Below are 26,468 nucleotides of genomic sequence, written 5' to 3' on the forward strand. Positions count from 1 at the left end.
TTTCGTGACAAAAATGATTGCAAATGAACTCGAGTGCTATGTTTGTCGTCATGGATTTACACTAAGTCTGTGCGTCTGTTGGAGGCAGTGAGAGCATGTAACGCGTGTGTGCGTCTGTTTGCATGTGTGTGCGTGCTTCGGAGCGAGCGGAGAGCTGGCGAGTGGGCATGTGTGTGTAATCATGTACGTCAGGCCGTCATGAATGGTGTGTTTGAGACAGAGCGGAGTGTGGAGTTCCTCAGGCTGGACCAAATTGGAAACAGAAAAACAAACATTGCCTAGGAACCCCCGCTTTCCACCTCCCCCCCATCCCCCCCTCGTCTGCTGGCTAGTGGCGCAGTCCAACCTGTCTGGGACAATGTAACAGTCTATGGCCGGACTGGACCACACGCATTCACAAAGTGTGTGTGTATGGGGGGGTGGGGGGCTGCGGGAGTGAGCGCAGAAGGGATGGGGGGGCTGTGGCGGTGGTTGGGAGGTGGGGGGTATCTCAGCCACAATGACAGTTGGAAAAACAGTCAGAAGAAACACATTAATGTGACAGCGAGCTCAGTGATGAATTGATGGGAGAGAGACATGGAACGGAGAGAGGGAGAAAAACGTGAAGTTGATGGACGTGAGCTTGGGAAATGGAAGTTATACTAGAAAAAGAGATGAATGAATGCAAGAAAACAAGAAAAGTCATAGTGGAAGTTAAAAAAAAGAAAGGAAGAAAAAGAAACAGAGAATACAGAGAAAAACACCAAAGAAGCAAAAAACAGTGATTGAGAAAATGAGTAAGCAGGGGCTGACTGAGTCAGAGTTCCACAGGAAAAAAATATTTAAAGCTATACTCACTCTTAAGATAAAGAAAACCTTTCTTTCCCCTTTTCTTTTCCTTTTGTGGGAACTGCTAATGAATAAGTTGATTCTTAGATTTCTCTTTTTCTGCTTTGAAAAGAACATTCGTCCTCTCCGTTATAACGCTGTTATTACATGATGTGGTCGATCATGTAATAACCGGAAGCATGTCTGCTTGATGTGATACTGGAGTTCTCACCTTCTTTTTTTGTTTGTTTGTTGTGTTCTTTGTTTGTTTTTTTTGTTTGTTTTTTGTGGTGTGGACACTTTCATAAGGTTACCTATGGACAACTTTTTTCCAAGTGCCTACCTGGAAATCATCGTGTTTTTTTCTGAGAAGTTTGTTTTTAATCCTGAAAAACAGCACTGTTTTAAGATGGGAGGGTCTTTAAAATGACTCATAATTTCAGTAATGACTCATAATGTTCTTGGCTTTTATTGCCAGCAATTTTTTTTTCTTGCGAAACAGCAGATATCCATTTTCAGATAATGATAGCCTCCAGTTCTGGTGTGCTAACTTTCTATCTATAGCCCAAACAAAGTTAGAACTGTCTGTGGAAGTGGTCAAGACCGCTGAACAGGTATTGAATCTTTATCCACCGTTGATGCAGGCACCCACAGATACACGCACACACCAGCCAGACTGACTGGAGGAAAACGGTTTATTATAAATACAGACTAACATTTTGATTTGCAGGACGAGGTAGAGAGAGCCGAGATGGATGGAAAGAAGGAGACAGGGTGGCAGAGTGAGAATGAAAAAAAAAAAAAGAGAGCGGGAGAGGAGTGTTACTGACACAGAGGGTGGGGTTATTTTTGTGGTTGGGGCAACAAAAGGGGGAACTGAGAACTAGAGTGTAACTTGTAACAGTTAGAATTACAGAATGAAGAAAAATAGACTCGTCAGCGGGCACAGCCGCTGGAAATCCAATATGTGATCATTTATTTTATTGATTCCTGGAAGTTATTCATCAATGACGGCCTTGTTGTGATTCATTAAGCAATCACAATTGAAAGTGAGCAAATCATACTTAAAGAAGAAGACAGCGAGATGCTGGGTTCTGCTGTTAATTATATCCTTGGGATATTATTAGTGACCTTTTTTTTCCCCAGTAGTTTTGCGCCTGCACAGTTTTTTCTCATTATTTACCTGACTGTTAATGTCCGGGCTGTTTGTTGTGCTTCACGTCCTTCTGTGGCACAAAGAAAATATAATTTGACATGTGCAAAAAAGCAACGAGTTTACAGTTGTCAAACACAGACATGTTTGTTAATTGTAGATTTTGGTTGAAAATTGAACTTTTTTTTTCTTAGTTCACGGAAAGCTGACGACGCTTTCACTGTGAAAGAATCACATTTATTATTATTATTATTTTATTTTTTAAATTGTACTGTAAATTACCCGTGGCCCCGACTTTAAAAAGACCTCAAAACTGACTTCACATGTGAAAGGCATTGTCAGCTGTCACATATGGGAAAAGAAAAGAAAAAACCCCTCAAACCGGCCGGGGTCTGAGCAGGGCACTGAATGTTTTCTTGGCTATTGTGCACCTTTGATCAACCATTTTAATGTAGACGTCTAAAGTCCAGGCAAAATTGTTTCCCGTAAACGTAAAGTATGGAAAAAATGTCTGAAATCTGGCTCCAATAGGTTTCATTAACTTCTGCAGCATGTGCCCATTTCTAACAGTATTTATCTTTCTGTCTTTTTGCAGGTTGTTAAGATGATAGTGGACTCTGACAACCATGACTGAGGACCTTAACCAGAATTGAATTACGAAAAAACAAAACAAAAAATAAAGGACCGGACAGCAAACGTGACAGCTTGCATAACAGCTCTTACGCAGAACACACACTTGATCAAACTCAAAGCTGTAATGGCCAGCTGTTAAGCGTACGAGAGGGGGGGGGGGGCAGCAGCCGTGGACTAAAAGTAGCTGATGCGACTTACAGTTGAAGACCTTCACAAGCAAAAGTCAAAGAAGCCGAAGAATTTCAGCGCGGATGCTCACGGACCTGCGAGGAGTTGTGTGGACCTGATTAAGAAATGGAAGGATACTAGCTCTGGTCTGACACCTGGTTTCTGCTTTCCATTACGCTGTGGAGTACAGAAGGCCAGTAGCCGAACTGCGCTGCTGGACGGACCGCTGCGGCGTAGGGTTAAACCGAGCCATTTCATCAGAACCGATGCCAAAGCCAGGAGCCAGCCATGATGTTTATATAACCCGATGATCAGCAGAGGTAGGACATATATGTTTTCACTTTCAATCCCTCAATAGGAAAGTGAACAACTTTAAACTTAATGTTTTTACTGCTGATATTCAGGATTCTGCTGCTTTCTGTCCTACATGTTCTGACAAAACTACCGTGAATATTTACAAAGTCAGTTTATCAAGTGTAACATTTAGTAATTAAATGTATATAATACACTTTTTAATTAGACACTAATCTTTAATACAATATTAATACAAATGTTAATGGGATTTATTTTTTTACATTAAATTAAAGTGCTAATAATTGTTTATGAATTATTTTTCATTAGGAATAAAACAATAATTCACTTTTTTCTGCAGCATCAGCGTTCATTCCTTGAAAAAAAAAAATTAATATCCTTTTTCTGCAGTAACTCAGCGTGTTTTTGTGGTGTGTGTGTGCACAGCAAGTCTTGCTTTAAACTATGAAAGCAAACAATTTCACGAGAAATAAAAAAAATAAAAGCTTTAACAGGCATCCGTCGTTCTCAGAGCTCGGCCAGTTTGTGGGTCTGATATAACCACCTCAAGCCAAAGCGGGTACAGGGGGGTAGTTTACTAAGCGACTGCAGATAAAATGGCGTACACGCAGAACAACGAAGTATTATGAAAAACTGCTCTTAGTCATCACTTGTGGAGGAAGTGACTGCACGTTGCCTTGAATCGCTCCTCCATACGCTGTGGTATTTAATGTTTGCCTGGTGGCACCCAGTGAGGGTGGAAAACTGTTTAAATATCGCTCGAATACTGCGCTGTTTCAAATGATTCCTATGCAGAAATAAAAGTTAAAAGATTGTTTTTGCCATCAAGCAGTGGAGCAGTTTACTCATAGCGAAACGTTACCTGCTCTTCCAGTAAGCATCTGCTGCATTCTGGTTCAGTAGACCTCATTAGCAGAGCTCATTAGTTCCTCACACTTTGTAAAGTTTAGAGGGAGCAACTTGATCTACTGTTTGATTGGTTTGCTTCCAAAATATGCAATGGTTCCCAGGGATGTCTGTTAACAAGAGGTTTCTGACACAACTGCTTTAATTTCGCTCTTCAGATCCCATAAATACGCTTTCAAACGTCGACTCCAGCACCACCACAGCAAACTACTAGCAATGTCGATTAGTACCAGTGATCTCCAAGGCTTTACAGAAGCCCACATGCTACATAGAGACCGTTAATGGTGAGCCTGCAATTAGGGGATGGTAACATATGAATAAGAGTGCCTGTTCAATTAAATGCTGAGTTTTGTACAACACCAAAACATGATCTGTTTGTTCAGATATCAGAGTGTTTGAACTGAAAAGGTTACTTTTTCCTTTTGCTATGTGCATTCATGGATCCTAGAACGTAATGGCACTGCACAGGTTATTGTACTGCAGGAAGTACGTATATTTACAGCTGAGGTTATTATGTAAGCATGTGCAAAAAGCTGCAGTGGTTTGTGGTGTAGCATACATTATAATTATAGCAGTGCTGTATTATTTTATTTCGGTTTAAATACCGTATGTGCCGAACTGTCTGCCTTTATCCAAGCGCTCGCAAATCAAGAAATATTTTTCACATACAGTACATACAACCATATTGTTGAATTATGTCATGTAAATAGAGAATTATTCTCATCTAGATCTGTGTGTATATATGTGGGCGTGTACATTTGTATGCATTATGACGCTAACATACGGCAATTTAACCGCACTGTATTTTGCCTTATCGGGGCTTTTGTGTTACTAACAAGCTGCAAGAACTGACACGCTTTAAATTTCTGAATTTATTTATTTCCATTTTTCACCAGCCATCAGCTGTGCTGAGCACACACAAAAACACACCAACAAAGGTGCACAAACAGCTGCTGTGTATCCTCCTTTACCTGTGTCACAACGCACGCTGAAGCTCTCGACGTCTGCTTCCTTTTTCTTTCTCTCACACACTCTCGTGCTCTTTCTGCTGTCTCAACAGTTTTTATTGGGAACTGTTTCAACCGTTCAAAACTCTCCAGAACAAGGTTTCTGAATGATTTGAATGACTTATACATTGAGTTATGTAAGATAAGTTGATTTTTTTAGGAAGTGTATGAATCCTCTTTATTTGTATAGCTCAGTATATGAGTACTAGCAGCTTTCTTGAAATCTCTTTAAAGTGAACTCCAAGCAGCCTGGAAGGCTAAAAAACGCAGGTCTTTTTTGGTGAAATGACCCTTTAACTGTAAATGCACGATCATTGCAGAGAGTCTTTGAGACTGTCTCTGTACTTTTGGTGCGTCTTTATGAATATCTTTCCACGTAGCTATTTTGCATGCACCATAGTGATTGATAATGGATATGCAAATTTGCGTATGTCCTTTTGCACAGTGTGCGAGCATCTGTGTGTGTGTTAGCATGTTTTTCATTATGCGGTGCGGTGGCTTTGCTTGGTGATGTTATTCAGCAGGGCGGATTACTTTGAGCTGCTTGATGCTTTTAGCTGTGGTCATGTGTGTGTGTGTGTCTATTCAATTGTGTGTATGCATGTGCATGATTGCATGCCTTCAAATGTGTATATACAAATGTTCTCATAGATGCAGTGGTGTGCGTGCATGTTGGGTTATCTCCTAGTCTTTGATATGTTAGTCACATGTGCCAGGTTTTTTTTGTTTTTGTTTTGAGGCTTTAAAAAAACTGAGCAATGTTGAGTAGAGTTAGAGCCATTTGAATTTGATCCTGCACGCAACACGCAGCACAGCGTGCACATATAAAGACTTTTTTTTTTGTTTCTGTGACATAGTAGCCCACAAAAGAGTTTCGCTCCTCTGAGGTGGTGATTCCTGATGTGTTCCTTCCCCATTGTCTGTCAGCAGATCTTTCTCTCTTTTTGCGTCACCCTCTTACTGTCTGTGTGTGTCGGCCTCAAACAGCAAAAGTCAGAGCAGAGCCTGGTTTAGAAAACGTTTGAACATCCGCGTGTAAACTACCTGTTGACTGTTGCCAAAATGGGTCAGAAGGTAGCTCAGTGTGTGTGATGATCTCATCTTCTCGCAGCTTTACAGCGCGCTCTACCGCTGTTAGTTTTCCACACACATACACACACATATGCGCGTTTTTTTCCCTTTTCAGTGTTTCCGTGTGCGTATGTGTGTGTAGGACGTCGAGACATACCCATTCATCAATAAGTACAGAGGGCATTAAACCTTTATCTTCTCGCAAAGACGTACATGGACAAACTCATGCACACAAGTCTTTTTCTTTGTCCCTGACATCCCAACTAACAATTCATTCTAATAGATTCCAATTAAGACTTATTATTTAGCCAGGCAAAGATTAATAATGGAGGTGTCACCAGGTGTCATTGCTATTAATGGCTTAATTTGTCAGTTTGTTAATGATCGACTACTTTAAAGGACATCGAATCAATCAAAGATCAGGGTGACAGATGCGTGTTAATTCTTTGCACAAGTCTGTTTTATCTCAATTATGGTCTGTTTGCATGCTTGCAGTAACTCTGTTTGTAACTACATTGAGAAAGCAGACCTGATTGCATTGTCACACTGAATAATTATCTTTTTATGGTGCAGCTGTTTTGACCTGTTTATTCTGAGTTTGCTTTCTAAGCAATCAAAGTACAAGGCAGGACATAGTTGGCCAATAATAGTTGCTGTTTAGGAATTGATTGCATTGTCTGTAATATATTGATAAAACTCGACCAACAGTGTACTGTATATTGGCTGTTAGTTTATAAATGTAGCATTTGGTTTACAAAAAATTCTCCAATGGCTCTTAAGATGGTTCATTAGCTTATATAACTGTGCCCAGAGCTGTCCATACTACCGCATTGCAGCCCAGATGTCAGCAGGCTTGCAACCCCCAAATCTAGGCATAATATGCCTAGATTTGGGGTAGGCCTATAAGCGTGGTTAACATTTGGATCGAGATGGCATATCGTATATCTTACGACATAAACTGATGCTGGAACAAGTTGAAGGCTTGAAGAAATGTTATCATTAATGCAGGCACGCACGGCACAGTTCATGTTTGTTTCTCCTCGTATCCAAATTGTTTGGAGGGTCAGATTCACACAGCAAAACCTGACTAGCATTCGGTGCTTGGTGCGCTCATTTTCCAAAGCCTTTCTAGGAGGAAAAAAATTTGATTAATCAGATTAAGAACGGTAACTAGGCAAAGCTGAGGCAGTGGACCCAACCTAGTTTTCAAAGCTTGTACCAATTCATCTTCCTCTCAGTCTGCTTCTGTGTTTGTTGGAGAGACTGAGTTGAAATCCATTAATCAGATTTTGTTAGCAACTGACTACATAGCCAGAAGTAGATCAGACCCCAACCAACAGTTTTGTGTGTGTGTGTGTGGGAGAGAGTTGTGCTATCTCAACTGAAGCACTTCCAAGTAACTGTTGCATACACGTAAGATGTTAGTGCGCATGTAAAAGATAAAAGATTCAGTTAAAATGTACAATTTATTCTTTTTATATCCAACCAAGTGTGTGATTAGATGAGACTCCCATACAGTTAATTTATGCTGATTCGAAAACTGGTTAAATTGGACTCAGACATACAAACAGACTTGCCTTAGTGTGGTAAATGGAGTTTTTGCTAATCACTAACATGCTACTTAGTATTTATCAAAAGGTTCCCTCCAGTTTCTCTATATATTTATGTGTGGATTCACAATACTTACCTACACATTTACTCCTTTAAGGATGTTTGCATGTGTGTGTCATACTTCTTTGTGTGCATATAAGTTACATGTACGCTTTGGTCTGGGTGTGCACAGATGTGAGTGCATGTTTTTTTGTTGGGTTTGCCTAAAACTTGTGCTGGATCCAAGTGAACAAGTGTTAACAAGCTCTGTGCAGACTGTATTTATTTAATCCATATGCTGGTGAACTATACAGCTGCATGCTGCCCCAGTATGTCTGGAAGGAAAAATCTCTTTGCAGTTGCAGCCTTGACGGAGTTGCAGAAAGTTTGAAGTCAGCTTGAATGAAGTTTCTCCCCCAAAATACTGCATACTGTCATTTTTTTCTGTAATCAAATGTTGCTGATATTCAGTTTTTTCCACCCATGTATTAGTCGTAGGAATGCTGTGTCTTTACTTGCATCGCTTGTAAATGTTTTATCACCGCAGTGCTCTGTAGCAGCTTTGACCCATTCATTTATATAACATGACATCGTATTGGAAGTTTGGACAAAATTAACGACCACACTCGTTTTTTTAATACGGAGTTGATTTTGTGAATTACATCAAATTTTCAACTGTTGACAGACTCTGTAGAGAGTCCACTGATGAGGAACAACAAAGGGGAAGACAGAAGCTCAGGCTGCTGCTGATAGTACTCCTGCCAGGCCGGCAGCACCAGAACCCTTACCCAGGACGATAAAGACAGAGTTGCTGGGAGCTGACAGGCCAGTTGCTGGTGGTGATGCTAAAACTAGCAGCCAGCACAGCCATCCAAAGAAGCCAGGGTGCCTGGCAGCAGCAGAACAAGTTGCCAGAACAATAAAAACAGAGTAGCTGGGGGCTGACAGATAGTTCCAAACGGTAGTTTTTTCAGGTGCTCACTGAAGCCAAATGCAACCCAGACAGTCACCACGATGCAATGAGTTTCACAGCACACGGCTGTGTTTGTTTGACTGGAATGCCAGTGCAAGTGGTGAGGGACTGCTTGCTGTTGTGTGGAACAATGCAGGAGCAAAATTGTCATTAAAGATAAACTGACTAAAGCCACTTTCAACCTCAAATCCTTTTTTTTAATACTAGCTTGATGGCATCTGAACATGATGCTTTGTGACTAAGAAAGCACCCCAGACACCTTTTTATGTTCTGATAACATTAATGTGTCATTTACAACAAAAGTCTGTGTGACAAAATTACAACTGTGCAGTGGCTCTCACTTGTGTTGCCCCCCCCCCCAAAAAAGCGGACAATGTCAAGTAAGATTAAGTGAGATTAAGACATTTGTCCATGATGCATTATCTCGTTTCCTTAATCCAGAAGACAGAGTGCTCTCATGAAGGATGTATAGCATCGGCAACAGCAGCTGTCAATCACTGCAGAGCACACAGACTGATGCACACACATAGTCCTTGCTCATAGTGACAATGCTAGAGAGAACTAAACGTGTAAAGGTGTGGTTTAAATCAGCTGCAGGAACTTTTCAGGAACTTTTATGGGTCTAACATGGCATTTCTAAAAACATTACAACGTGGGGTATCCTAGATTTGCTAGTTTATGTCGAGCAGTGCGTTGTTGATTATTACTTATGCAAGACATACTTGCCTTATGCTTAAACAGCCTCTGCCTTGCTTTAGTTTTGGTGTCTTTGGGGGTGGCCTTTTAAGTATTTTCATGCAAAATCTCTTGTTTTTTTTTTTGACAAAGTAGGTTTGACATTGGTTCTGTTCAGCTGAAAACACAAAGCTGTTAATAGCAGTTAATGGTATTACTTAGCAATAAACAATCACAGGATAAAATAGCAAATGACTAAGAATTAAAATAATTGTGACAGTAATGTTTGTAACCCTAACTTTTACATTATGGAAACGTTTCTTTATTATGTGCAGTTTCTTCCCCATTAGTATGAAAGGAAGTTTCCCTCTGAGTGAGATGACTCAGTGCTCTCTTTCTCGGCATCGCGCATTACAGAAGTCACTTTTTTCAGTCTTAACAAATCAATGCTGAGTAAGTGGAGCTGAAAAATTGGGCATTCTTGTCTCCAGCTGCTTTGAGTCCATCGGATACATTTGACTGCAATAACAAACACTGTTAAATTTGACTCTGAAATGAAAGATGAAAAGTGCCAAATTTAAAGAATAATGGAGAACCTGCTGCGTCTTTGATTACACGAGAGAAAAAGGGAACTAGAGAGACTGGCATAAAAGTGGATTTACCGACTGTGAGAGAAAACAAAACTATGACCTAGAGGATATGTGGGAAGATTTTTTAAGTAGAGTAAGCTAATGGAAACGGTAAGCAAGACTTACTGAAACAGAAAGAAAGCTACGAGGATACGCAACTGAATACATCATAATTACAACTTTTTTTAAAATAAAGATTTCAAGGCTTCACCGTCAGGTTTTTATAGTAAAATAAAAATAAAAACAAGTAAAATATCAGCCTTTTTATTAGCTTGTATAATTGGTCGAGCTCCATCCTGGTGTACTAAGGAGATCCAGCTTTTCGGAGAGATCTGCCCCAGCTCCTTAACCGAGCAGATTTACAACCACCGCTGTTGGAATATTAAGCTGAATACCTACGTTTGGAGTGAGGAAAATAACTAACCTCTCTAATGGATAAGTGCCCTAGAATGCCTAATGCTAAGCCCCGGTATGTGTGTGTGTGTGTGTGTGTGTGTGTGTGTGTGTGCGTGCGTGTGTGTGGTAATCGCCATAGCAGGTTCTTGCCATTAGTGCACTGCTGAACAAGGCAGCAATTCATTCAGCAGATTTAACTGTCTGGTGTGTGCATGTGTGTGTGTGTGTGTTTGAAAGAGAGAGAGCGAGAGGGAAAATCTATGAGCCTGTGTGTGTGTGTGTGTGTGTGTGTGTGGTAGGTTTCTAAGTGTAGAATGTGTGTTGTTTTTAGAGAATTGTTTCCGTGCGCCTGTCTGCACCATATGGTCCAATGTGGAAAAAAGGCCCCTTTAGGGGTCTGTGCGTATGGGAATATGTATGGGAGTGTGCATGTGTGTATGTGAGTGAGAGAGAGATAGAGGGAGAGCGAGCGAGGGTGTGTGTGTTTGTGCGCATGAACGTGTGTACAACGGTCTGGTCTGCCCAGAGTGAAGCTGTAAAAACAAAAACGTCTTGAGAAAAGAGAAAAAAAGAAGTCTACATAGGAGCAGTGATGTCAGCTACTACCCCTTTCCCTCCGACTCACACACACATACATGCGTATTCACTGCACTTCCTTTTTCGTCTCTCATAAATTACAACATTTGCCTTTTTTTTCCTCTTTCGCATTAGCTATATTAGAAATTATCAAAACGAATGTGTTTTTTTTCTTCTTAACTCTAATGATCGCTTTCTATTTTTCTCCAATTATTACTTTCTTTTCAGCAATTGTGTTTAGCCGCTCTCATGGGGGATAGAGCTGAGGGGGGAGGGTTATTGTTTTCTCAAATTGGTGAAAATAATCACTTTAATTTTTTCTCCAGTAATCACTTTCTTCTCTCCTCTTGTTTTTCATTTATCCTTTTTTTTGTTTTTCGTTTGCCGTTTATTTTGTCTAATTGCCGTAAACCTCGAGGCTGTGGTAATGACTTCTGAGGTTAACGAGCTTCTGCTAACAATCACTCACTCGCTTGCGCAGCCACACACTTGTGTAACCAAACACAAACTCTCAAGCAAGCACAATAAGTACATTTAGATCACATATATATGTGAAAATGGACTTGTTCCTGCTTGTTCCTTCGAGGATTCGCACACTGAAGCCTCATCTGCAGCAGCCTTTCACAAAATGTGCAAGCTTTGATATTATGGTAAAGAAACATGTCATGTTTGATTCATGAAGTTCTTTACAGCTTCGGTTCGAGTGTTGGATCCAAAGTTACAGTGAATTTGTAAGCAAAAAGGCCAATCAGTCTAAAGGGCCATGTTTCAATAAATAATTTGTGTTGGGTTTTTGTCAGATGTGTTGAGAAATGCTCATATATCACTGTCTCTAAGTAGAAAAGTTAAATAGAAATTAAAGAGAAACTCCCAACGTTTCTGATGTGAAGCTGTTTGTAGAATTTGTTCGCTATCTGAAGGTGTCTGTTGTTATTGCTTTTCTCACTCACATGAAAGATGCCAACATGCCTGCAAACACTCGCCAACTATTCACCAAGTGGTAGTGGACTGGTTCTCATCTAACGCACACAAAGCACTTTATAGAACATGCCTCATTCACTTATGTGTATAAGCACTTTTCCTTATGCTGAAGAGCTCTCTATTCAACATTCATAGTCCGAGGAACACATCAGAGAGCAACTTGGGGTTCACCATCTTGCCCAACATGTAGACTACAAAGGCTGTTGAAATGTAACTATGGGCAACCACAGCAATCTACTAGCAACCAAAGCAAACCGTATACCTCTTCATTTCTGTATACTAATTTTATCTAGCGATGGCCAGCTACCTCTACTGACCACTCACCAACCAGCTGCGGAAACGAAAATTTTCCCTGTTGACGATGGTTGCTAGAGAGCCACCGACCCGTCTCGAGACCTGTGTGACTCACTCAAAATTAGGTCACTATTAAGTCTCATAGCTTAAAATTTTGATTGACGGCATAAAACGATAGTTTCCCCTCTCTGATGAGTGAAACTGCTGAGGTTAATTGCTCTTTATGTGGCTTTTCAGTCATTATGTCATTGCAGTAGTTTCTAAAAATGTCTATAAAATAATCAAAGAGTTGTCTTAAATGACGTTTTGGATATTTTTTAAGCGTTTGATGCATTATGCCTATACAGAAACCTCCTCTGTAAAAGATACGTGCCTATACTCCTGTTTGCCCGGACACTCCAGCGTGGCTTCTGTACTATTTTACCTATGAATATGATGCCTTGAATTGAACAGGCTACACAGGTGCTAATGCATCCTGGTCAGTTTTTCAAAACTTCCTTCACTTTCAGCAGCAGATTAAACAGTTTGGATGCTTTGAGATGTGAAATTCCACCAAGTCTTCTCGATGACTGGAATCCAACTTGAGTCTCAACTGCAGTCTGCTAGTTCTCCTGGTGTGAACTCTGCTTTAATCTTCCTTTCTCTCTCTTTCTTGCTCTCTCTGGTATCTTGATATGGTCTGTGTTCTGCAGTGACTTCTAAACATTTACATTTCTGCTTTTAAGTGCTGTTTATATATGGCTCTTATCTGCTATCATGCACACAACACACACACAGACACACATTCAGACAGGGACAGACACTGAATCAAATCTTTAGTCGTCCTGACAGCAACACTGTTGCTATGTCCATAATAGGACAGGAGGAGAGAGAAAGAGGAAGGCAGTAAGAGAAAAGAGTGCCACATAGACAGAAAGAGGGGGAGGCAGATAATTTGCCACCAGAGTGTTTTGTGGTGAGGTGAGGCGTGGAACTGGTGACTTTAGCTCACAGGCTTTTTTGTGATACTCCAGTGATCCCCAGTAGTGAAATCGTCTCTTTTCATCTCCCCCTGTAGATTGCAACCTCCGCTACAGAACAGCACCCCTGGGACTGGTAGGCATTTGGTGTCTTGCTCAAGGACACTTTAGCAGGTTGGATTTTCACAGTCACGAGGGAGATAACTTAGCCTTCTGGTTGAAGGATGCTTTACTCTTGAGTCACTCTGCCACCCTTCCCCGCTACCCTTGGCTTGTATGCTTGAACGCTGCCCTATCTTGATAAACTCTTGACAAATTTCCAGCATGGAAAAAAACACCTTTGGGACCAGTGGCTCCACCCTGTGCTGCACTCAGCAGGGACGGATTGAAAAGGACTGCACGCTGTTACTGCACAGCTTAGAATTTTAAAGCAGGAATTCTCAAAATTTCAGAAAACCAAATGGATAGATATGATAAAAAGGTTTTATAAAATTTGACTTATTATGCTTTTCTCTAATTCCCGGCTTAACGGTGGAAGCTTATATTAAAGGTAGCCAAGGTTTCAAATAATGAGTTTAGCATATGTGCAAGGAGCCCCTCGGGTTTCACACTGCTCTAAATGAAAGGATGCAGACAGTTTTTTTTCTACTCTTGCCTCTGTATGAAGTCAAAGACAGTGGATATCCCTGATATGGTCAACTCAGCACACATCTCTGCCTACTAGCACAGAAGCTTGATATGCCTGCTTCTGTCTATGATGGTAGAATAACGAATAGAAACAGAGCTAAGACCTCAGTCACACACGCTGGTCAATGACCCTGTCACTAGGAAACATTGTGTATTTCCCGACCAGTTGGCAAGTTTTTGCTGTTTAGCAAATTGCCATTGGCGTGGAAGATACTCACTTGTCAAACAAACAGTTCTTAACTAACCACTGAAAGGCAGTGAAACATGAAAAAGTGTGTAAGTTGTGCCATTTCGCTTCCAGTTTGCGTCTTTTAAGCTTTCAATACTGTTAGCGAGCAGTTAATGAGTGTTTGCAGACAAGTTGGCATCTTCCTTACAAACGTCTAGCAACAGCAGCACCCTACTTTCAGTGCAGCATTGTTTACTTCTTTGCAACAAATTTTACCAACAGTAAGAATCCTCTTAAAACCACACACAACTACTCAGGGAAATAGTAATTTTTTTTCCTAGCAGCTAGTTTTTTGCCAGTTTATATAGTACAATCTAATCATATAGTCTATAGGTCTGTTTTCCTGAGGCCTAAAACAGCTTTGCATTTCAGGATTATTTTGATCTGACAATCATACAAAGATACTCTTACAACAAAAGGAAATGAGCACAGTGTAAGCACTTTAAACAGTTTTGATTGATAATATTCCAAGTCAGAGTTATTTGACATTTAGAAGACAGAACATTACACACAAGTTTGCAAGGACCAGATTTATTCTGCTGTTCTTTGTTGGAATTCCTACATTGGGAACCATTGTTTTAAAGTTTTCAGTTTCTAACATAACTTGAAGTAGGTCAAAGAGTACATGCCAGTTTCTGAAGCATAGCTCACAGCTGATCCTGATCCCCCAACCCCTCCCATTAAACTCAGACAAGAGAAAAGACAATTTTATTACAGGGATCAGTTGAGTATCACATCACACAAGACTCCTTTTCATGTGATCATCTAGTGACATACTGTCACATGGCTAGAAATTGACAGCGTAGTTTTTTTGGTGTTTTTTTTAAGTCATTTTTTTTTGGAGGATAGTTGAATTATTGCTTCAGGGAGATGTGCCATGAATCGCGGGATGATAAGGAAAGGCTTGCGGAGAAGGAGAGGGAGTGATCGAAAGCCTCGTTAGATAGGAATAATGTAATGCACACATAGAGGGGGTGAGAGAGGGAGAAAGAGAGGGAGAGAGGAAATGACACATAGGTGGAAAGAATCTTATCCCTGCTTCTGTCTCAAGCTGGCTTTCTTTTCTTGCACACACACACACACACACACACACACACACACACACACACACACACACACACACACACACGCGCCATAATTGAACACTAATTGAACACATCTTATCTGCGTATCTGTCCAAAGAGGTTCAGAGTAAATGGTTGTGTGTGTGTGTGTGTGTGTGTTTGCACATGTGCATGTGCAGTCTGATTCTTATCAAACTGTTTTACTCAGAGCTGCTTTTAAGGCAATGAATTCACATTTCATCCTCTTTCTGGTTCCCTGTCTCTTCCTTTTCAGGCTGTCTTTCTAAAGCTCTCTTTCTCAGTCTCCCTACCTTTTTTTTCTAATGTCAGTAGGTCTTCTCATCAGAAGGTCATCTTACAAAATACAAGTTGATTAGTCTTAGGAGGTGCAAGGATCTGATGTCAGAGACCTTCAGATCAGCTGCCAAACAGCCTTGTAATTTATTTTTTGGGTTAATCAACCCCAGAGGATAAACAATTGTGAATGGCAAAGCATTTTCAGCGATTTCAGTTTTGCATGCCTTCGCTTTTTTAAGTCCTTGCCAGACTTGTGGTTTGTTATGTTTGACTCATGCGTAACTGGGACGAAATGGCGCAAGTACAAATATTAAATGCTGACAACAGGTAATATTGAGAGCAAGTTAGCTAAAAGGTGCGGATAGAGGGTAACCGATAGCTGTTCGGCTTGCCAATTTCCCTGATACTACCAATGTGTATTTGATAATTTTATACCTGTTGTGTTGCTCCAGGTCTATGGGACAGTCTTTAACATCGGGAGAACAGCTTAGGCTGCCAATTGTAGTAAAAATTGAACATATTAAAAAATAAAAGGAAGAGATTATCAGCAGCACACCAAGGGTACGTCATTTTTTTAATGCCATTCATCATAGATCAGAGAGATTAGAGAGGAGAACAAAAAGAGACGAACAGAAGGGAAGACAGAGGGAGGGGCTGGGTATAAAATAAGAGATGAAAGGATTTAGGGTGTAGTATCAGCTAGATAGGTTTAGGCGCTGAACTCTTCGCTTGGTGCGCGTCCATGCTTGTATTTGTGTGTATGCATGTGGAATTTTTTAGGGGTGTACCAGCAGTTAGATGGGTGTGAGAACTAAACATTACATACCTGTGCTCTTATTACTGATCCACCCGAATCTCTTGTAAATCTCTGACCTATTTAAGGTGTCCTAATCTAGTTGAGAACACACGACCTCAACACACACACACAAAAGAGGCTGATAAGTTCTGGCAGAACAGGTAGGATAGGGTGTGTTAAGCTCTTCTTTTTCAAATGTGATCATGTCATTAGTTTGAGGCCATGCGAGCTGATAGCTAAACCGCGTTGGAATCACGCCCTCAGAAAACAGTCCTCCCTTGTTGAATTCTGACAGTGTTTTGTAATCACGGGTAGAGTTTGCTCAATGCTGTAGGTGACAAAATATGCCTTCTTGGAGTTTGGGTATTGTAGCTGACAGCCATTGCATACTGCTGTCTTTTGTAGTCACTTTAATTGACATGCAAAATAAATGCACAGGAATATTGAAAGTTTACCTCGTAGCCTCTCCTTTTTGATGCCAGATGTCAGAATGATCAGAGCCCTGTATCCGTTCACAGTGCCAGTTTCTAAATGGCAAACATATTTTAGACAAGACCGAGCGTAATGCTGTATTTACCCTCAGGTCCAGAATATGATGAAAACCCGCCCTAAGGTCAGAGTGAATTTCCTTAGCAGGTGTTTACAGGAGGCTCTGTTTACATTCACTTCTTTCTCTCTTTTTTTTTTCTACATAACTTATTATCCAAAGTGCATTGCAGGTGGGATGCTGGCGCTAGCTCCACAATACACGATTAATGGTCGATACCATTCTGTCGATATTGCAGCCAGAGGACTTGAGTCAAGATGACCCTCCTGGAATAATCGCCACCTTCATCCCGCTCACAAAGCCTCTGCTTCACCCTCCTCCATAAAATCATCCAGAGCACGCTGAGACACATAATCACAGTTGATCGATTTCAGTTTATCATGTTGAGAATGCAGAATTAGATCAAATCGGGTCCGCGTACATTAGGGTGACATCCTCGGTATGTATGAGCTGTGCAGTTTGATGTGAAAGCTGGAGCAATAAAGTTATTCTAGTTTAACATGGTATGCTTAGCGGATGCTAGACAGGTTGGAATATGCTGCAGTAGATGTAGGATGTTGGACGTTTAATGCACTGAGTGTTTCCTCTTCACTCACTATGTGTAGGTTTTTATTGATCTGTGCTCTCTTCCACAGCATGTCTTTTGTCCTGTCTTCCTCCCCTCACCCCCAGCTAGTCGCGGCAGATGGCTGCCCCTCCCTGAGCCTGATTCTGTTGACAGTTTCTTTCTGTTAAAAGGGAGTTTTTCCTTCCCACTGTTGCCAAGTGCTTGGTCAAAGGGGGGGCTGTTCGATTGTTGGGGTTTTCTCATTATTACTGTAGGGTCTTTACCTTACCAACATAAAGTACCTTAATAAAACCGAATTAAATTGAATAGCAGTTTTAAATGACAAGATATATTTAAACAATTCTCTAACAACATTGAATCATTTCAAAATTTTCAAACTTAGTTACCCTCAAAATACTGAGAATTCATTATTTCAAGTCTTATTTTTTGTTCCACATAATTTTCAAAAATGAAATGAAATCTTGTCCGAACATTTAATTTAATACCGAGGAAGACAGTGCTCTTTTCCCTGTGGTGATGTGTAATGATGGTTGAAACTCAGTGCATATCAGTGGTTTGAGAAGTCATTATTTAAATTCATGATTGTGATGGGTTTACTCAACATCTCTCACAGTTTATGTAGGCAACCGCATGACTGCATTGCAATCTGTTGACATGCGAGTGAAGTCGCAGCATCACAGTCATAAAAACCGGTTCACTTCATAATGTGCTCTGCTGGTAATGGCTCTTTTAAAATGAAAATAAAGTTCTTTTGCACTGTGATAGGGCGATGGCTAAACACTGATTTCTTTTCTCCTAAAAGCCAAATTTATGATAAATCTAAGCAAATTTCCCACTGAGTCCATGTTGTGTGTTTATGTGTGTGTGTGTGTATGAGAGAGTGATAGAGCTTTTATCTCAAGCGCTGATGTCGCAACAACCTGCAACTTCCCCTAGCACAGGAAGGCTAACAGTCTGCACATTTGTCTGTGTGTGTCTGTACTCGTTTTACTGATCTTGTGGGGACACAAATCTCTTCACACAGTGAGATTGAGGGGACCACCTCACTTGTGGGGACAACAAGCAAGTAAATGTAAAACATAATATTTTAAAAAGTAGACGTGGTTCTATCTTTAGGTTACAAATAGAATTGAGATAAGAGTAGTGTAAAGGTTAGTCTTAGGGTTAAGCAAGTTAGTCATGTTTATTTATATTACTGCCGGGAACGCTATATCAACTTAACTTTTGGAAAACTTTACATAACATCAGTTGTGTTCCTGAGTGTGTGTAGTCGTGTGCATGTGTGATGGAGTGTAGCAAACAAGAACTTTGTGGCTAACAAAAGAAATATCTTAAACTTACATTTATCTTTACATTAACTTATCGTCTGCCTTTTTGCGGCATCCGCTTTAAGATTACGTCTCATTTTCTCATATAATCGCTGTAGCAGTAAATGTGCAGATTTGTTTTTATTGTAAAAAAAAAAGTTGGAATTTTGTTTTCACTGATTTTTTTCAAGTAATTTTTCATTCCGGACCAAACGACTCTACTTGTCGAAAAAAGCTGAATGTTTAACTATAGAGCGGGTTTGTGTAGTCATTTCTTTTAGAGCTGTCTACCTCTGCGATTGCTCTGGGCAGGCCAAAAGTCTCGTAATGGTGCACTCTCCTTCTGTCTCTATATATCCGTGCGCTTACGTGCATGTGTGTGTATCTGTCAGTTGTGATGCAGGATAGAGGAAATGAAAGCTCAGACTTAGCCCCAAGCCTTTTCAAACTGCCCCAGTGTCTTTTGCATTGGGTTTTTGTCTGTGACTGTGTGTCTCTGTGTTAGTGTCCTTAAAAAAAAAAAAGAAAAAAAGAATACACTCATGTTATCTCTTTGTCTCCTTTTGTTAGACTCAAATACTGACATCACACACACACACAGCTACATGTCCCTACATGCAATCAAATATGCAGAGATGCACACATAGTGTAAGGAAGTGAATGAATCTCAGTTATAATTGTGAAATAGTGGCCATAGCTGCTACCTCCTTCCTCTTTTTTGCTCTTTGCATGGGTGTCATTAACATTTGAACTGTGCTTCTACTTTTACTAATACCGCGCATCGATCCTCGTTGTTGTAAATGACAGGAACGTGACAGAAAGAACACAGGTTTACATATAAAGCAACAAAGTGCAACAGCATTTTTTTTAAGCCTTTAACTAAAGCCGTTCTGCTCCGGGGGGCCTGAAACTGAAACTGTGACTTCCTGGGTGACAGTTAAGATGATGGCACCTCAGACCATTTCAGATAGAATTTATAAATGCACCATTACATAGAGTTGAGTCAGATTACATTACAGTTTAGTCAGTTACTGAATAGAAATCACAGTGACAATTTGGTGTCTATATCAAGCATGTTAACTGGCCTGAATATAAAAATGAAAGCTAAAACACATGTTTAAATTAAATTTTTGTATATTTTAAGAGTAAGGTAGTGTAAAGTAATTGAATTATTCACAATGTTACAGTATATATATAAAATCATGATTTCAATTGTAATCTAAACATGTTAATTTTATATAAATTCTATATATAAAAAAATATATATATAAAAATATATATATATATATATATATATATATATATATATATATAATAAATGCATGATATTTATTACAATGAGCTGTAATTTTGTCAACTATATGATATGTTTGGGCTCTAAGCTGATGGCGCAGATAAAGACAACTGGTGCAAAAAAGGCTTACAACGAGCTTGGAAAGTTCAAGTCTATGCATTTCTCTGACTTTATGTGGTGCGCTTTCGCTCGATGTTTTGACAGGCTGCTCGTGCAGGCCATCCTAACTTGCAAAAGACTTGAGACAACAGGCAGTGTCAGCGCCCATTTCAGTGAAATGTAACCACACTTTTCTGCTTTTAGGTTTTGTCAGCTTAAGTGCAGCATGCCTCTTTGTTTGTGTGTGCCAGTACAGCATATGAGAGATAAGCTGCCCCCACCCCTCACACTTTCACAGAAAGAGACCTCTCGTCTGGGTTGGGAACAGCAATAACGCATCACAAGTCAGAGCTTATCAGAGGTGTTGACTTTAATAATGGTGCCCTTTGTAATACTTACCCAAAGTCTCCCTGTATGTTCTTCATCTATTTCTATCTTTCTGTTTGTACATACAGTGGATGCAATGTTGGGCTCTCTTATATATACTCTACAGGGGATAACATGAGCGCTATATTTGCTTTGTGTGACTTACCTGTATTCACTTTTTACACGTTTATTTGGTGTCCATTTAAACTGACCCATATCCTGTGTGTATGTGTGAGAATGCGTGTAATTTCCTGGTTTGTCCCCCAGCAACCTCTGAGCTATGATCGCAGGAAGATTAGAGGAAGTTGTCGGTTCTCCGCTACACACACGCGCGCATACATACCTCTGCCTCCTCCCACGCTTTCACACTTCTACAAGAAATGGTAGTGGGGAGTGAATGAAAGGGTGAAGAGCAGCACTCCTTAGCAAACTAAAAGAATGCATTTCATTCATCGGCTGCTCTTAGAAGCCTCGTTAAGGACCCCGGAGAAGTAGAGAAGCTTACAGAAATCTGTGGCCACGTACTTCACATTTCTATTGGTGTTTATGGGTATCACATGACAAAGACCACGACAGGAAAACGTGACAGTCATGTGTCAAAGAGCTCATCCCCACAATCGAAATCATTAAGACGCATAAAGTTTAAAGCACAACTGCAGGTTATTTGAAATTTTAAAAAAAGAAATCTAGCAGCTGATGGCAGGAGAACCCACACCACAGGCATCGAATGCTGCCTTTTAGTGTAGCTTTGGAACAGTGCAGTGGGTCCCCTCGGCGTGGGAAGCCAAACTGAGTTTTTTTGGCTTTTCGACTGCTACATTTGGTGTTTGTTAGATGTGTGTGCCTTCACTGTGTGAAGTTAAACTGTTTCTGATAGTTTCACAGTAAATCAATATCAATATCACTCAATTTTTCTGTCTTTCAAGCAAGCGTAGAAAGCTAGAGTTCCTGCTTTGAAACTTTTGAAACATTTCAAGAGATGCAGCCTAAATTGTGAGCCTTTCAAATATGCACATTTGTGAGTGCAAGTGAAATAGATATTTGGGCATAAAATATGTATTATTAAGGCAATTCTTGGCACTGGTGTAGCGTGATATTGTGGTTCGGTCTTTGATTAGTATTCATATTTCACAGGGTTGTGGTTTTGACATGAGGCATCCTCATTGACTATTTCTTTTTTTCTCACTCCTCTTTTCATAGGGCACGTTTTTTTTTCACATTTCCTTTAAAAGGTCTTTTCAGTGCAGAAAACTTTTTTTGGGTTTGTTTTGCAGGATGTGGAGGATGCCCTTCAGTTGAGTTTGCTATTGAGGGTGCCCTTTAATTAGTTTTCAGACACTACTTTTGATGTGTGTGCTTCATTAGGCATTGAGGCTTAGGTATTTATGTTTTTATCCCAGTGTAACATACCTTTCATTGGTGTTCAAAAATTCGTTTTAAATGCATTCCGCTAGAGAATATTAATCTTTCGGTATCTACTAACTTTAGATTTTAAACTGGAGGATGGAGTGTGTGGTGTTCAGTTGATGCGTTGGGAGAATATGAATGAGTTTTTAATGAAGTTGGATTATTTTTAAATGATGTAAATGTTAGATCCAAATGATGGAACTCATCTTTTTAAGCAGATATAAAACAATCGTTTTTCATGATTATTTACAGCCATCCCTTATTCAGCGAGATGTAATTGTTCATTTGAACAGTCTGTTGGAGGGCTGTGTGAACGTGCATTTATTGTGTTTCTTCGATTGAAAATTTTCTTTTCCTTTTATATCTTTTAGTGACGTTTTCAAACTCTGCGAGACATTTTCCCTTTGAAGATGAATTCAAAAGTGTGATTAACTATGTTGACATGTGTTTTCCCTTTCTGCGCGTTTGCGTTTTTGTCTGTCTCATTGCCAGCCTGTTTCTCCTGCCAGCCAGTTAGCAACAATTGATTACACGCACTCCTTGTGAGCTGGCGGTTTCCATGCTGCTGCATGTTTGAAACCACGCTCTCTCTCTCTCCCTCTCATGACAGGTGTATGACATATTCTTATAGTCACAAATGAGAGAAACACACAGCAAATAGCTTTAGTCCATCATTTGCACATCACAAAAAAATGGCAAAGGTGACATCGTCAGTGGTAATGGGAAAGAGACGGAGAGAGATCCATTTTTAAAGCGGCTTTCTTAGACGTGACCACACACACATGGTATGCTCCCCACACACATTCGCTCGCAGACAGAGTATGCTCCGAGGACCATAGCAGGGGAGCCGTGTCTGTATATGAGCGTGTATGTGTGTGTATATAAAGTTAAAATCCAGACAGCCATTCCAACGGCCAGACTATTGAGTCTTATAAACTCTCAGGTCACAGATTATTGAAATAGCAGAAGAGATATATAGTCTGTGCCTGTGCGTGTGTGTCTTCTGTTTCACTATTTTAGTAAAACTGCACAAATTGTTTTATAAGAACCAGAAATCCAAACACATGTGAAAGTGAATGGTAATGGCTGTGACATAATGAAATAATGCAGATGTGCAAGAAAGATTTGGATGCAGATATGTATGTGTTTATGCATCGTCTATCTTTGTGTGTGTCCGTGCTGTCATACTGATTTATTTCAGTGTTATTTAAACTTGCACTGAAAACTTTACAGCAATGCCCTAGGAGGTAACCTTTTATAGTAGTATAGCACTTGATGTCTTTTTGTGTTGGGAAGTCTAACAAAATATACTTTAGTTTGATTTACTAAGGCTCCAGGCAGACAGCGTTAGGCACCACATGCAACCACCTGGCAGCCACTGGTTGCTAGGGAAAAACACGTATTTCCGAACCAGTTGTAGTGGATGCTGTCATTCGCTGTGATATCGATTGCTGAGCTTCAGTTGCACAGTCCTAGAGACTGGTCAGTGACCACCTGGTAACCACTGGTGTTCCCTGACCAGTTGGTAAGTTGTTTAGCCAGGTTCTGTTGTGAGGCGAAATTGATCGCAAAAAAGTATCCGGTGTTGTACTTAAAAACACCTTAGGCAAATAGTCAGCCTGTTCTCCCTCCCGAGGCGTAACATCCTGACGATTTGTCACGTCCCGCGGCGTTCCTGAGGAACACAAAAGTTGACCTTCCGCGTTCTTATGCTACGTGCTAGCATTATGGGTGAAATACAGTAGAATAATCCTAACCATAACCTTATCCCTAACCTTAACCTGCACTTTAATGACGTTAAATAGTGTTTTCCAAAGCGATGTAAGTAAAATGAATGAACATGTGTAGATTGATTCCAAACGGTTCTCATGTTTCCTCATTTTTTTCCGATCTCGTCATTTAGGGACGTGTCGGGTGCCCGGAAGCGTAATATGTTGACGATTTGTCACCTAGCGTAAAATATTACGTTTTGGGAGTGAGAACGTGTCGAAATAGTAGTTTGCATGGCAGATGATGACTTGTCTCCGAACACTTGCCAACTACTCAATAATTAGTTCAGAAGCTTTGAAAAGTGTGACTCAAACAGAGAAACATCTTCCAAAAGGTGCTGGTTTCACTTTGAAAACAAATAGTCTCTGTTTCGAGTTTCAGTACCGCTGGGTGGTTAGTTAGTAGCAAACTATTCCTAGGTTTTTGGTGCAGCACCCGCTTAGCGACCAATTTCACCCAGTGACAGACAGCAACCTAAAGCAAGCCCCACTCACTAAGAAATTGAGGATTACAGCTTTTCCCCTCGTAACCAAGCTCTTGGGGGTTGCTGGACTGGGTCTGTGTGACTGAGGCACACAGGCCTAATCTCCAGTAATCTCGGTAGGAAACAGTTTACATTCTTTAGAAGAAGTGAGTAACCTGTTTTTTCACCCACCTGTGGCTTCTGGTGTTCACTTCAAAATAATGTTTTTATGGACCAAAAGAGCTAGTGTGTCACCTGTGACTTACTGTCAGGAGTCATAAGTGAGAATTTCTGTGACTTGTAATATTTGTGCGTGCTGAGCATGAAGACAGAAATTTAACTCTTTTCAATTAACAGATCACTTAAAAGAATCTTGTTTGTTGAATTTTCTCTGCTAGAACAGTGGTTTGAATCCCAAAAAGCTTTGTAGCCAAAGGATAGTGCTTGCACTGGACAGCTGCCAGTTATTTTTGTATGTCTGCATGTGGTGTTAAGCAGTGTTCTGCCTTTCCTCCCCAAAGGGTTAGGTAGCCCTCCTACCGAGTATTAGACACAGACGCACATACACATAGCACACACAGTACAGTGTTTCCCAGACCCTGTGTGGTGCAGTAATCCCATGTAGTTATTCAAGGTCAGACTCCTCTAATAGACTTTTAATAAAGTTTGTGTTGGGGGGGGGGGGGGTGTTGAGGGGAGGGGGGCTGTTGTTTGTGTGTGTACAGGATAGACACAGTCGTATTTGAGCGTCTGGAATCTGTGTCTGGCGGATGGTTTTAGCACAATATATAACAGGGTAAATTCAGCCTAACAGTATTGGTTTATTTGATGATAGAAGATTTATTTTACAATTAATTTTATAATAGCAGTAACTGGGATGTCTCGACATATCATTTGAATACTTGTCAGAAAACTATAAAAGTGTCAGTGATAGTTCTGATAAGAAGGCACTAGGGCTGTGCGATATGACCAAAATCTCATATCCCGATATAAGACATCTATCGTCCCGATAACGATATAAATCACAAAAATGTAACATTTTCTGTAAATTCTGTGAATCTCGGGCAGCTCGACTTGCGGGAAGTGTTTCCAGCTGCGCGTCATGTAGCTGAAGTCAAGTGTTTTAACCGATGCATGAAACTCTACATTTTTAGACATAAGTTGTAACGGCCGCCGTTTTCTTTGTGAGTATTTATTACACGGCGTGCTGCGGGGAAAAGCCTGTTCAAACGTTTGAGCGTTTGAGTCTAAGGTTTATTTTTTTAGCACCTGGTGGCTCTTTTTTTACTTCTCATCCGTAAATAATCTGCTCTTTCACGTGATTCAGTTTATTTTGAAAAGTCTCAACAGGATCTTGAGCTTTATTGTGAAAGGTTTATGTGGAACATAAACAAGCGGACACGCGATGGTGTTACCGTCGTTGTTGCTAACGACAACGCATAAAAACAGGCGCTTGTCCGTCCGTAGTGTGGTTATATAAAATATAAGACAAAGAGAGAACTTTAAGAAATGAATATAGCCACTACTGTGACCATCAAAACGATGAAAAAATATTGCAGTAAACAGTTTATTTTGCGACACCACGAAAGAAACGATAGCGTAAAATGAAACGATAGACATTTTTATATCATCATCCGATATATATCGTTATATCGAACAGCCCTAGAAGGCACTATTGGTATTATGAGTATCCTGGATCTTAATGGGTCAACCCAACCTAGACATGTGACTAATGTTAATGGCATAATACATAATCAATCAATAATTAATCAGTTTCCAAAGCAACCGCACCCCGAGGCTGTTCTAAGGGGCTCATTGTAATGGCCCCTGTGTAACTGTAGCGAGAGCTTGGACTTGTACCCGGTAGGCATTGGACTTTACCAGGGGTGCCCTTTGGTACAGATCGTGCTAATAATGTTTAGAAGCGCGATCAGGTAGCCAGGCAGAAATGCTCAAAAGGTGTAAACAGCAGCCTGTCAGTAAATTAGTTATGGAGACAATTTCTTGGAACAGCCAAGATAGAGGGTGCTGGTTTTAGAGGTGTTAGAAGTCTCTGCATTTTGCCGACCGGTTCAAAGTGGCATGAATGACAGTTGGCACCTCCAATCCAGAGGCTTTTGGTTTCAATGAAAGAAGCCTGGGTTGCTTTGCTGGATCCAAGGCGAAGGAAGTTGGGATTTTGTTGACAAGTAGAGGAAAGGTAATGAGGGAGATTGACAAACTTGAGTGACAATTTACTGACTGATCTACCTCCCCAGTCTCACCTTTGCCTGGATTTCAACATCTTGCTCTGCTTTAATCTGGAATCTGGGCTGCTGAGACTGCTGAATAAGTGGCAGAAAACTAGTTAATGATGGGTGGATTAATCAATAAACGTATCAGTGGACCGTTTTTGGAAGTGTTTTGCATCTAAAGTTTTTGAGACAAAATCAAGGTGGAGTGAG

General features: G+C 40.4%; 1 protein-coding gene across 6 annotated transcripts in view; it reads left to right on the forward strand.

Annotated features, from left to right (window-relative positions):
* The window catches only part of trps1 (trichorhinophalangeal syndrome I), a 118,140-nt gene that overhangs the window by 16,788 nt on the left and 74,884 nt on the right, over positions 1 to 26,468 (forward strand). For 5 of the 6 annotated variants that reach the window (XM_040021294.1, XM_040021296.1, XM_040021297.1 and 2 more), the window contains exon 2: positions 2,556 to 3,081. In XM_040021294.1, coding sequence (XP_039877228.1) covers positions 3,069 to 3,081 — 13 coding nt within the window. In that variant the 5' untranslated portion in view covers positions 2,556 to 3,068. Of the gene's footprint in view, positions 1 to 2,555; positions 3,082 to 13,228; positions 13,267 to 26,468 lie in introns of all 6 variants that reach the window. The other variant, XM_040021300.1, reaches the window with a different exon arrangement.

Source organism: Simochromis diagramma, unplaced genomic scaffold (genome assembly GCF_900408965.1).
Source record: "Simochromis diagramma unplaced genomic scaffold, fSimDia1.1 OVJJ01000753.1, whole genome shotgun sequence".
In the NCBI taxonomy this organism is placed as follows: domain Eukaryota; kingdom Metazoa; phylum Chordata; class Actinopteri; order Cichliformes; family Cichlidae; genus Simochromis; species Simochromis diagramma.